We start from the raw sequence: 13,321 nt of genomic DNA, 5'->3' as shown, positions 1-13,321 counted from the left end.
CTAGATAATCCCATGGACGGAGGATCCTGGTGGGCTATGGTCCATAGGGTCAAAAAGAGTCAGACACAACTCAAGTGACTTAGCACGCTAAAAAAAGATGTTCTAGGAGAATTTTTATTTTTTTAAATCAGAGGATAATTGCTTTACAAGATTTGTGTTGGTTTCTGCCATACATCAACATGAATCAGCCACAGGAGGGTTTTTAATAACATGAAAAAATAGTCCCAGTATACCCTTAAATAAAAAAAACAAAACAGCTGTCCAGTTAGCAGCATTTATAATACTGGTATCTGAGATGGTGAGATAGCATCACAGACACAGTGGACATAAATTTGAGCAAACTCTGGGAGATAGTAGAGGACAGAGGAGCCTGGCACGCTCCAGTCCATGGGGTCTCAGAGAGTCAGACACAATGTAGCGACTGAACACTAAAACAATGTATCTCTCAAATTAGCTTCCTGTTTCATTTAGGCACATATTTATTTTTAAATTTTTATTCCCCTTACCAAAAAAAAAAAGTTTAAAGCAATGCTTGATTATAAAATGTTAAAAAGCAGAAGCAAGCAGGAAAGGCATTTATGCTCTCCCAGCCCAGAAAAAATCAGGTGAGTACTCTGCTGTAGTTACTCCTGGTCCTTCTCCTGTGCTCTAGATGCTGTCTCGTGGAGCTGGGCCCACGGTTCGGATTAAATTGTGTCGCCCACCCTTATTTTTTGGAAAGCTATTCTTTATTTTTTTTTAATTCTTTATTTTTTGTTACATGAACAATATTTTATTGCTGCTTTAATTTGTATTCCTTTGGCTTTTATTCATTTTTTATAGTTTATTTATTAATTATTTTTGGTTGCACTAGCTCTTCATTGCTGCTCTCAGGCTTTCTCTGGTTGCAGCGAGCAAACCTACTCTTTGCTGCAATGCGTGGGCATCTCATTTCGGCGGCTTCCTTGTTGCAGAGCACAGGCTCTAGATTTGTGGGCTTCAGTAGTTTCGCCACGTGGGCTCTAGTTGCTCCATCACATGCGGAATCTCCCCAGGCCAGGGATTGAACCTGCATATCTAATTCCCCGCATTGGCAGGCAGATTCTTATCCACTGCGCCACCAGGGAAGTTCACCCCTGTTTTTCAAGTGACACTTTAAGATAGAAGTATTTCCCCATGTTCTTATAACTTTTTTTAAAAAAGAGGAATAGAGAGGAGATCTGGAAAAGGTCAGTTTTCATTTCGGTCCCAAAGAAGGGGGTTACCAGAGAATGTTCAAACTACTATACAGCTGTGTTCTTTCACATGCTAGTAAGGTCATGCTCAAAATCCTTCAAGCTAGGCTTCAGCAGTTGGTGAACCGAGAACTTCCAGATGTAGGTTTAGAAAAGACAGAGAAACCAGAGATCAAATTGCAACATTTGTTGGGTCATAAAGAAAGCAAGGGAATTCCAGAAAAACATCTACTTTTTCATTGACTACACTAAAGTCTTTGACTGTGTGGATCACAACAAACTGTGGAAAATTCTTAGAGAGATGGGAATACCAGACCACTTTACCTGTCTCCTGAGAAACCTATATGTGAGTCAAGAAACAACAGTTAGAAGCAACCGGACATGGAACAACTGACTGGTTCCAAACTGAGAAAGGAGCATGACAAGGCTGTATATTGTCCCCCTGTTTATTTAACTTCTGTGGAGAGCACCTCATGTGAAATGCTGGGCTGGATGAATCAGAAGCTGGAATCAAGATTGCTGGGAGAAATATCAATAACCTCAGATATGCAGATGACACCACTTTATGGCAGAAAGTGAAGAGGAAGTAAAGAGCCTCTCGGTGAGGGTGAAAGAGGAGAGTGAAAATGCTGGCTTGAAACTCAGCATTCGTAAAAGTAAGATCATGGCATCTGGTCCCATCACTTCATGGCAAACAGAAGGAGAAAAAGTGGAAGCAGTGACAGATTTTATTTCCTTGGGCTCCAAAATCACTGTGGATGGTGACTGCAGCCATTAACTTAAAAGACACTTGCTCATTGGAAGGAAAGCTATGACAAACCTTGACAGCATATTAAAAAGCAGAGACATCGCTTTGCCAACAAAGAGTCATCTAGTTAAACCTATTGTTTTCCCAGTAGTCATGTATGGATGTGAGAGTTGAACCATAAAGAAGACAGAGTGATGAATAACTGATGCTTTCCAATTCTGGTTTTGGAGAAGACTCTTGAGAGTCCCTTGGACAGCAGGGAGATAAAACCAGTCAATTCTAAAGGAAATCAACTCTGAATATTCATTGGAAGGACTGATGCTGCAGCTGAAGCTCCAGTACTTTGGTCATCTGATGCAAAGAGCTGAATCATTGGAAAAGACCCTGAAGCTGGGAAAGATTGAAGGCAAAGGGAGAAGGCGGCTACAGAACATGAGATAGTTAGATAGCATCACTGACTCAATGGACATGAATTTGAGCAAACTCCGGAAGATAGTGTAGGACAGGGGAGGCTGTTGTGCTGTAGTCCATGGGGTTGCAGAGAGTCAGACATGACTTAGCGACTAAACAACAATGTCCACAAGAGAGGAGGACGGTGGGGAAGTGCCTGGCCTTGTGCTTGGAGCCTCCAGACTTTAGAAAATCCTGTCAGTCAATGTGTAAAGGTGGGCATTCTACTCAGAACTGAAGGCAGACCAAACAGGGCCCTCAGCCACTGGGGGGCCAGGTGCTCAGAGCAGCTGCAACACAGCGGGAATTCCAGTCACAGTTCCACACCTGGTTTCTTTCCACACCCGGAGAAGCTGAAACCACAGCGTTTTCCCAAGAGGTCTAACTAAGCAGATTGCTTCTCTCAGAGGAGCCGATTCCCCAGGCTCTGGCCCCTGGCAAGCTGGGGGACACCGGGGGAGTCTTTAAGGAACCAGGCCTCAGAGCTGGATAACGGGCCTGGATTCAAACCCAGGTGTGGAACCCTGTGCTAGTCACCTGCTCTCTGTATGTCATTTTTGCATGTTAAGTAGGGATGCTATAATAATAATGCGTGCTAAGTCACTTCAGTCATGTCCGACTCTTTGTGACCCTATAGAAAAGATTTGTAGCCTGCCAGGCTCCTCTGTCCATGGGATTCTCCCGGCAAGAATACTGGAGTGGGTTGCCATTCCCTTCTCCAGGGGATCTTCCCAACCCAGGGATCGAACCCGCATCTCTTACGTATCCTGCATTGGCAGGCAGGTTCTTTTACCACTAGCGCCACCTGGAAAGACCAATATGGTAATAATAATAACCCACATTCTTTGAGCACACAGGTGCAATGATCCCTGGGGCTTTGGAAGCTTGTGGCACACAGTAGGAGCTTAACAGATGCTAGTGCCCACCTGTGCCCTACCTGCGTGTTTCAAGGGGCCCCTGAGGACCCTCCCAGAGGGAGGGGCTGCCCACATTCCTAGGCTCACTGGTGGGACCTCTGGCCCAAACCCAGAGGTTTGTTCTCCTGTCTGAACAAACAAGGTGGGGTTGTGCCCGTGGTGATGCAAGGCAGGGAGCTTTAGCTGGGGCTCAACCTCCTAATTAGGGCTGGTTTTGTTATTCAGCCTCAGACTGATCTTCTCAACTTTAATCTGGATTTGCTGAAATCTGACATGTGCTGCAATTTTATCCACACCCTGCTCCAAGAAGCGTCACTGCAGAGGCACTCCTTCCCGGCTCCTCCTCTGGGCTCTGGGGCTCGGAGCTCCCTCGGGGGTCTCTGGGACCCATTTGGGAAGGTCTAGTCTAACCAGTGTTCCTGGAGTGAGGACTGTTATGTCACCAGCTCTCCCTGGAAACTTTTCACTGAGGCTAGTGTGGGGCACAGGACAGGGGCAATGCCTGTCCCCACCCAGCAGGGAAAACATTTGCCAGCAAGCCCTGTGCGTTCCTGAATCCCAGAGTCAGAAATTGCCTTGGGAGGACGGGGGTAAGAGGCTCCTCTGGGCTGAGACCTGCCATTTCTTAGCTGTGTGGCACTGAGCCAGTTGCTTCGCCTCTCTGGGCCTCCTTTGCCTCATCTGAAACACAGGACTAAGAGTTCGGCTCTTGGAGGACAAATGTGTGAGGACCACGTGCAAAAAGCACGGCGTAGGCACTCTGTGAACAGAGCAATTTCCCAGTGATTTGATGTTAAATGATGAAGCTGCTGGCTGCCTTGGAAGGAAAGGAATATTGCAGCCCAGTGCTCAGGGGTCACCCTGCCTTCCCCCAGGGTCTGCAATGGCAGCTGGGGTGTGCGCACGGGCACTCTTCAGGCTCAAGAAGACACCTCCCCAGCGGCTGCCCGAAGCAGGTGTGCTGGGTCTGAAAGGGAGGCAGACCCCAGGGGCTGGCCGTTCTTCCGCTGAGTAGGGAGCCGATCCCCTCCTCCTCCTATAACACCTACCTGCACCCCCACACCCCCAAAGTGTTAGTCCCTCCATCGTGTCCGACTCTCTGTGACCCCACGGATGGTAGCCCACCAGGCTCCTCTGTCCAGGAAATTTCTCCAGGTCAGAATACTGGAGCAAGTAGCCATTCCCTTCTCCAGGGGGTCTTCCCAACCCAGGGATCGAACCCAAGTCTCCTCCACTGCAGGCAGTTTCTTTACCATCTGAGCCACCAGGGAAAGAGACTCCCTGTGAAGGAACGGGTGCCCTGATGATCAGACCTGAAACAGGAAGCCTCAGGTCAAGGCCAGTGCAAAGCAGCTGCTTACCTGGGGCAGGTCCTGTTTTAGAAACAGTGAAAAGTCCTCTCTGGGTTTTGGACACGAACCCAGCTCGGGCACAGACGTTGTTCGCCTGCTTGCAGCAGGAGTCGGAGGCCTGGGGGAGAAAACAAGCACAGTGTACTCAACGCCTTCCTTTTGTGCCTCTCATCATGTCAGGACGACTGCACTTTGGGGTTAAAAAAAAATTTTTTTTTTTAAACCCATTCTCAGAAAATGAGCGGATGTGAGTGGAAAGGGTCATACTGGCTGTGCCCTCACCTTCGCCCCAGCTGCAGGGGGCGACGACTTTCATCAGCAGCCAGGGTCTAGGGACCCAACACAACACCGAGGCCGGCGCCCTGGGCCAGCCTGCAGACCCGGCTTCCCTGATCACCTCCCTCACTCGGGGAGGGGCATCCTGCTCTAGCTGTTTAATTTCTCTGGATTTGAGTTTTTTTCTCATCTGTAAGATGGATCAGATCATTCTTGCTCGACTTGAGGCAGAGAGCTGTTGGGGTGGGGATGGGGGGACGCCTAGTCAATATAAATCACCTGCTGGAAAGTGGGCTTTTTAAAAATGTGTAATGTTACATATAACTAGAATATGAAGAAAATCACTAAAATTTTTACTGAAAGACATAAAAGAAAACATAATAAATTAAAAGATAGATTGAGTTTCTAGATTACCCAAAGCTATAAAGATTTCCACCCAATTTATCTGTAAACTCAATGCAATTGAATTTAAAACCCACTAGGACATTTGTAAGTTGACAAAAGAATCATAAACCTACGTGTAAACATGTAGGAAAACTTAGAATACGTTTAGCGATATGGAATTGGTTAAGATAGCCACAGTAAATTCACCCAAAGCAACACTTTGCACTTTGAAACATTTGCATAGCGAAAAAGTTATTGACGTGGGAAGATGGTCACAAAATAGTATATTGGAAAAAAACTGCAATATGTTTAGTTTGAGCCCAGTGGGTAAACTAAATACGCAAATAGAAAAATAAAGTTTAAAAAATAAATAAATAAAAATAAAAAGTGTGTAAAGCTACCTAGGCAAATTATTTTCATTACTTTTTCTCTATGATTCTCATTCTTTTTGAACACTGAGTCCTACATATCCCCACCCTTATTCCTCACTGTTCAAACAGTCCTTCTATACGTGCAGGATATAGGACTTACAAAGAAATAGTGTAACTTAAGATTGTGATAAGATTTACAAAGCACTGTGTCGTCTTGACTTTTCTGGACTGACCAGAAGATAAAGATTTTGGTCGACTCAGGCAGTATACAGTTGAAAGTGTTCAGTGTGTTCAGAACTCTAAAAATAATTTTGGAAAAAAAAAAAAGAACCCTGAGATCATTCTTATGATGAGTCATAAATATGTTAAATGCCAGTTGGCAGTCAGTCTCCTGTATTCGTTAGATAAAAGATGCAATAAAAGTTGTACCTGCCATGGCTGGGACTATTTACTGAATGAGTGAAACTGTTTGCTGGGGCCAAGATGGCTTGATTTTCTGTGATACTCCTTTGTCAAAAAAAAAAATTTCTGAAGAAATGCAGATGGCATTTTGATTTTGTGTTGACAAAGGTAGAGGAATTCAGTTTTTCCCAGGGTACCAAATGGCCAGACTGCCTGCAGAGAGGGCAAACAGAAAGATCAGACAGGCCAGGCTAATTACTGGACACGGGGAGAGGAGCCCGGATGCCGGAGAGGAAGTAACAACAGGTACCGGGGAAAGGCTTCGAGTAGAGAAGCAAAGCCAGAGAGAGGCCTTGACAGCCTTAAAGCACAGCGTGGCTAACAGGATTACTGCATTTCTGCTGCTCGCCCCTTGACTCAACCATTGTTCTCCAGGTCTGAAAAAAGCCTCCTGTAGACAAAACACTGCTTCAGCTTTATTCTTCGCCCAGACAGAAAAGCGACAGAAAAGGGGGACATTTTTGTATACCGACACTGACTGTATGTCACGTGTGTTGCACCATTAGACTAAGAAAAGAGTCAGCTCCACTGGCAGGTTAAAAAAGAACGAAACAGATTTATTGCATTGCCATAAGAGAAAAAAACTCAGATATTATTAAGCAGAAATGCATGCATATGAGGGACAGTATAATCCCAAAACTGAGGGAGGGAAGAGGAAGAGAGTATGAACAAAACTGCCCCTGGTTTTGTTTTGTTTTGTAATGTATTTACTTCTTTAAATTGGAGGATAATTACTTTACAATATTGTGATGGTTTTTGCCATATATCAGTATGAATCAGCCACAGGCATACATGTGTTGCCCTGGTATTTGATGGCTATTTGAGGAGCAGAATGATAAGGGACTTCTACTCTCCGGTTTGTGGGTTTCTGTGATGCTTGGACGTATCTTATGATGAGTGTGTCTTACTTTCAGAGCCACATTAAAGCAATAATGAACAAAAAACCTGCAAACTAAAATCCATCTGTTGGCAGGAGGACAGAGTTCTGACTTGGGGAATGGTCATTCCTTGATTAACAAAGGAAGTCATGCCTTTAAGCCATAAGCATTTATTGCATGCTTCCTGCATACCAGGACTGGAGGGGAGCCTTCAGGGACAGTGGACTGGGGACATGAAGCATGAAGCAGTAACTAGAGCACCTTCAGCTTCCCCAGTAGGTCGCAGAGAGGGGGCGCTCACCTTCGCTGACCACTCAGTCTAAAATATATGCCTTCCTCCACACCGCGTACAAATTCTCTTTCTTAGGCGCCAACTCTTTGTCTTCCTCAAAGCTGGCCACAGTTTCAATCATTTTCCTTCCAGGTCTACTAGCTCTCGCCTCGAGTTCCCCAGTGGATTCTACATTATATCACGGGCACAGAGAAGTCACACGACTTATGACAGGAAGCTCAGCAGGGCTGGAACATGAAGACTCTGATGACCCCCCAGTTTTAAACCTCAGCGCCTAGCTGTTCTCACTGGTGTGCAAGTGGTCTCTTCAAGCTGGGTGACTTTGGGCAAGTCCCTTCCCCTCTCTGAACCTCAACTTCCTCTTCTGCAAACTGAAAATAAGAGAATCCACTTCCAGGTCCTTGTGAGTATGAAATCAACGAATACACAACTCTGAGAACAGAACACGGGCCACGAAAAGTGCTTCGTCATCTCATCATCATTATTTTCAGGCTCTGATTACCCTAGGAGAAGAGTATCTGGAGCTATACTATCCCAAACAGAAGCTACCGGCCATATATAGCTACTGTCCAGCCATGCTGGGCACACGGCTGATCCACGTGCAGACGGGCTGCAAGTATAAAATACACGTGGAATTTTAAAGATTTAATATGAGGGGAAGAATGTAAAACATTTAATTAGTACTTTTTATATTGATTAGATATTGAAATATCTTGAACATACTGGGTTAAATAGAATATATTATTAAAACTAATTTCACCTGTTCCTTTTTACTTTTAAATGTAGCTACTAGGAAAACAGCAGAGATATCACTCTGCCAACAAAGGTCCATATAGCCAAAGTTATGGTTTTTCCAGTAGTCATGTACGGATGTGAGAATTGGGCCATAAACAAGGCTGAGTGCTAAAGAATTGACGCTTTCTGATTGTGGTGCTGGAGAAGATTCTTGGGCGTCCCTTGGACTGCAAGGAGATCAGACCAACCAATCTTAAAAGAAATCAACCCTGAATATTCATTGGAAGGACTGACGCTGAAGCTGAAGCTCCAAACTTTGGTCACTTGATGCGAAGAGCCGACTCATTGGAAAAAACCCAGATGCTGGGAAAGATTGAAGGCAAAGAGAGAATGAGGGCGGCAGAGGACAAGATGTTTAGATAGCATCACTGACTCAATGGACATGAATTTAAGCAAACTCTGGGAAATAATGGAGGACAGAGGAGCCCGGCGTGCTGCAGCCCACAGGGTTGCAACTCAGTGACTGAGCAACCCAAACAACTAGGAAAACAAATTACTTCTGGGGCTCCTGTTGTATTTCTTTTGGACAGTGCTGGCCTACCAGGCACTTATATTGCTTTGAGCACATTATAATTGATTGGATCCACTGAAGAAGGTGGGCAGGATCTTTGTAGTTGGAAAAATAACTATTATTTATAAGTATCATAAAAGAAAAAGGAAATTTAAACTGAAGCATTCTAAGACCAAAATATTTGGAAATTCTAGCGTAATAATATTACTGCCTTATGTGCACTTCATGTCTTAGGTATTTCAGAGTGCTTTCATATTGAGCTCTCATCTGCTTCTTATAATAACCCTATTGGGCAAATATAATTAATTCCATTTTACAACTGAAACCTGAGAGGTATCTTGACTTCCCCAAAGACAGTTCTACTGATTTCCATGTATTGCGGAATCCTCATGCACCAGGGGCTGTGCTAAGTAAGTACTAGGCCTAGATTACCTTGTTTAATGTTTGCATTAGCATCAGGGAGTGGACATAAAACCCCACTTTGCGTGTGTTTGAACTAAGTTACTTCAATTGTATCTGACTCTTTTCAACCCTATGGGCTGTAGCCCACCAGGCTCCACTGTCCAAGGAATTCTCCAGGTAAGAATACTGGAGAGGGTTGCCATGCCCTCCTCCAGGGGATCTTCCTGATCCAGGGATCGAACCCATGTCTCTTACATCTCCTGCATTGGCAAGTGGGTTCTTTACCATTAATGCCACATGGGAGGGCATAGCCCCATTATCCCACTTTACAGATCAATAAACTGAGTCCTGAAAGGCTAATGGACTTTCCCAAAGCCACACACACATAGAAAATGGCAGAGTCAAGATTTGACCCCAAGCCCATCTCTCATCCATTAACCACACTGTTCTGCCTAAGCGACTACAAAGTGATGGGAACTGGAAAAGCACTGAAAGTGAAAGTCGCTCATTCATGCCCGACTCTTTGTGACCCCATGGGCTACACAGTCCATGGAATTCTCCAGGCCAGAATACTGGAGTGGGTAGCCTATCCCTTCTCCAGAGGATCTTCCCAACCCAGGGATCTAACCCGGGTCTCCTGCATTGCAGGCGGATTCTTTACCAGCTGAGCCAAAGGGCAGCCCAAGAATACTGGAGTGGGTAGCCTACCCCTTCTCCAGCAGATCTTCCCAACCTAGGGATGGAACTGGGGTCTCCTTCATTGCAGGTGGATTCTTTACCAACTGAGCTATCAGGGAAGCCCTGGAGAAGCACTACTGTTAAAGAAACCAGTTTTCTGATATGGAAAGATAGAAGTTTATTTTCCCTGTAACAATCTAAAAAGTAAGTGAATAATACAATCACTGTTATAGATGAGAAAACCATCCCAGAAAGTTATGTGATAGGTTGTTGTTTAGTTGCTAAGTTGTGTCTGACCCCATGGACTGCAGCATGCCAGGCTTCCCTGTCCTTCACTGTCTCTTGGAGTTTGCTCAGATTCATGTCCACTGAGTCAGTGATGCTATCTGCTAAGTCACTTCAGTCGTGTCAGACTCTGCGACCCCATAGACGGCAGCCCACCAGGCTCCCCCGTCCCTGGGATTCTCCAGGCAAGAACACTGGAGTGGGTTGCCATTTCCTTCTCCAGTGATGCTATCTAACCATCTCATATTCTGTAGTCCCCTTCTCCTTTTGTCTTCAATCTTTCCCAGCATCAGTCTTTCCTAATGAGTCGGCTCTTTGTATCAGGTGGCCAAAGTATTAGAGCTTCAGCTTCAGCAAAAGTCCTTCCAATGAATATTTAGGGTTGATTTCCTTTAGAATTGACTGGTTCGACCTCCTTGCTATCCAAGGGACTCTCAAGAGTCTTTTCCAACACCACAATTGGAAAGCATCAATTCTTTGGCACTCAGCCTTCCTTATGGTCCAACTCTCACATCCGTACACAACTACTGGAAAAATCACAGCTTTGACTCTATGGACCTTTGTCGACAAAGTGAAGTCTCTGCTTTTAATACACTGTCTAGGTTTATCATATTAGCTTACCTTCCAAGGAGCAAGCATCTTTTAATTTCATGTCTGTGATAGAAGCGACTACAGTAAGAGTTTTCCGGGCCAGAGGTTTTTCCACAGCTCCATACTGACCTCCGTGTTGCCCACAGCTTTCTCTGGGTTCAGAAAATTCCCTATGAGAGCCTTGCACAGCCTCATGTAGCCACTGCATAGTCAACAAATGCTAAATAATTTACCAATTGGGTTAAAGGCTATTTTGCAAAGCTCCCCACATCCCTTCTTTTATTTTTAGTAAACCATTCACTCAATATATATCTAAGAAGCATAAGAAGTGTTCTTACATTGTACTGGTTTGGTGCAGGGGTTTCAAATTTGAGCACTTTCTCATAGCTTGGCAACTGGAACATGCTGGAACAGGAATTGCTGAAGTCTTTCTTTGAAACAAGACGAGATGGGATAGTGTATGCATTAGCTGCCGGGAATTTAGAAACGATGGTGTCCAGTCGGGCACACTGCAAGGAGAAAGTCAAAGGAATCCACATTATCATGTATCTTATGACTTCCAAGGCCAGGTATCAGGAAGATGGTGCTCAGCACCAGGTCTAAAAATATTTCATATAAGGTGAAACCCTGGCAGGTAACGCAGATAAAATGACCTCAGGCTTTGAGGATTTGTCTTGGGAAATGCAAGTTCAGACATGTGTTAACTTCTGTAAACTAACTCAAATTATTCATCTTATGTTTGGGACTTGGCAAAAGTAATTTTGCCATAAAAGCATTTCCACCCAATCCCGTTTCAGGCCACTTACACTTGACTCATCAGCTGATGGGTGATTTATATGATGGGAAGCTTTCTGCTTTCTTCTTCCAACCTTGGTTTTTCCTTTGAGTGAAACTCTCACTTCTTGTTTCTAAGGTTAAATAATCTGAATTTCCTAAATAAGAAGCTTGCTTCTCGCACCTTAAAGGTCCCAGGGCTTGCCTCCTCCCTATGCCTCCCATCCCCCACCAACCCACTGATTTCATAAAACCTTACAATTTTTTTTTTTCCTGCTCTTTCAACAGAAACCAATCCTACTCCTTCCAGGAAGCCATGATTAACTATTTTCAGTTAAAAAAACAAACAGAATCAATGTTTGCCAAATGAAAAGGGACAAAAGCCATAAAAACTAGAAGATAACATCACCTTACCCTGGGATAGTATGGTAAGTATTGAAGTCTGATTTAAAAAAACACAACTTTTTTTTTTCATTATTTTATGGTTAAAAGCTTGAGAAAATTGCCCTTGGTTTCCTTCACTTGACGGGTCAATAACCACACAAGCACAGAAAGCGGAGGAGGCCGTGGGAAGGCCTGAGCAGCCCACCAGACTCCTCTCTGTACATCCGGCCATGCTTCTCACCATCTGGGTCATTGGCCACCACCTGCCACCAGAAGCAGGGGCGCTCTGTCCAGAGTCTAGCCTGGGCTCGAGTCCCAGCTCTGCCTCCTCCTAATTGCAAGGATCCATCTATGTTCCCAGAAGTAAGGTCACCCCAGCCTTGGACTCACTTTACCTGTGCATTTGGGGCAACAGTTAACTGAGTACCTTGCAGGGGATGTTCCATCGAATCCATATGACAAGCCTGGATCAAGGAAATTATGATTATCCCTGCTTTACAGATGAGGACCCCAATCTTCCTCAGCTAGCGAAGTGGTGGAACCAACATTCTCACCTCCATGAGACGATACGGATCAGACACCCATTCCGAGGAAGAATGGGCTGAGAGGAGTCACAGCTGCGTGTTCTCAGCTACAAGATGCTGCTGCTGCTGCTGCTAAGTCGCTTCAGTCGTGTCCGACTCTGTGCGACCCCATAGATGGCAGCCCACCAGGCTCCCCCATCCCTGGGATTCTCCAGGCAAGAACACTGGAGTGGGTTGCCGTTTCCTTCTCCAGTGCATGAAAGTGAAAAGTGAAAGTGAAGTTGCTCAGTCGTGTCTGACTCTTCATGACCCCATGGATTGCAGCCTACCAGGCTCCTCCATCCATGGGAGTTTCCAGGCAAGAGTAATGGAGCGGGGTGCCATTGCCTTCCCCGCAGCTACAAAATGAGTAGCTGCTAAATGCCTGTGGGAAGTTTTAGTTCAAGAAGGATCACTATCTGAAACCGCCTGTGCTCATCGGTACAGACACACCTGTGCTCTCCTTCTAACTTCCAGGGAAGATGGGTGGCAAGGTCAGACCATCCTCAGGGCTGCTGCGTGTAGTGTGTCTCTCCTGAGTCACCCAGAAGGCTGGGCAGAGCGTTTTGCTAAAGCGCTGTTTCCCTGAAGTTAAAGCAAAACGTTATAGACAAAGTTTGAATGGAAGAGCCTGCCACTGTTGCCCCCATCTGGTTGTTGCTGTTTACACCCCTTTATTGAGCCTACATCTTCATGAGCTTTTTGGCAGCTTATATACTGAACACTTCGGTTTCATGGTCAAGAGAGGATCAGAGGCCATGGACATGGACAACAGATTTGTCTGTTTTCTTTTGTCTTTTTCCATGACTGTATCTATTGCCTCATCTTGATTTACAAGCAAAACCTAGCAGACCTACAAAAATAAGTGTTTTTGTTTTGTGGTTTATCTAGGAATAATACAGAAAATATTGATGCTGTTTTTGGTGAAGAAAATCAATTTTGTATAGTTTTATTTCAACTTAAATAAAATGTGAGTTTTGTTTAAAGTTCAGGT

The 13,321-nt window shown here is 44.9% G+C and overlaps 1 protein-coding gene across 8 annotated transcripts in view; it reads right to left on the bottom strand.

Moving 5' to 3' along the window:
* STPG1 (sperm tail PG-rich repeat containing 1) overlaps nt 1-13,321 on the bottom strand; it is a 63,785-nt gene that overhangs the window by 17,996 nt on the left and 32,468 nt on the right. For all 8 annotated transcript variants that reach the window (XR_009491167.1, XM_024978030.2, XM_059876823.1 and 5 more), the window contains 2 exon segments: nt 10,945-11,115; nt 4,691-4,799 (listed from right to left, as the gene is read on the bottom strand). Coding sequence is in view for 7 of the 8 variants with exons in the window: in XM_024978030.2 (XP_024833798.1) it covers nt 4,691-4,799; nt 10,945-11,115 (280 nt within the window). In the remaining variant the exon portion in view is untranslated.

Source organism: Bos taurus, chromosome 2 (genome assembly GCF_002263795.3).
Source record: "Bos taurus isolate L1 Dominette 01449 registration number 42190680 breed Hereford chromosome 2, ARS-UCD2.0, whole genome shotgun sequence".
Lineage (NCBI taxonomy): Eukaryota > Metazoa > Chordata > Mammalia > Artiodactyla > Bovidae > Bos > Bos taurus.
This window is presented reverse-complemented; position numbering and strand designations above follow the sequence as displayed.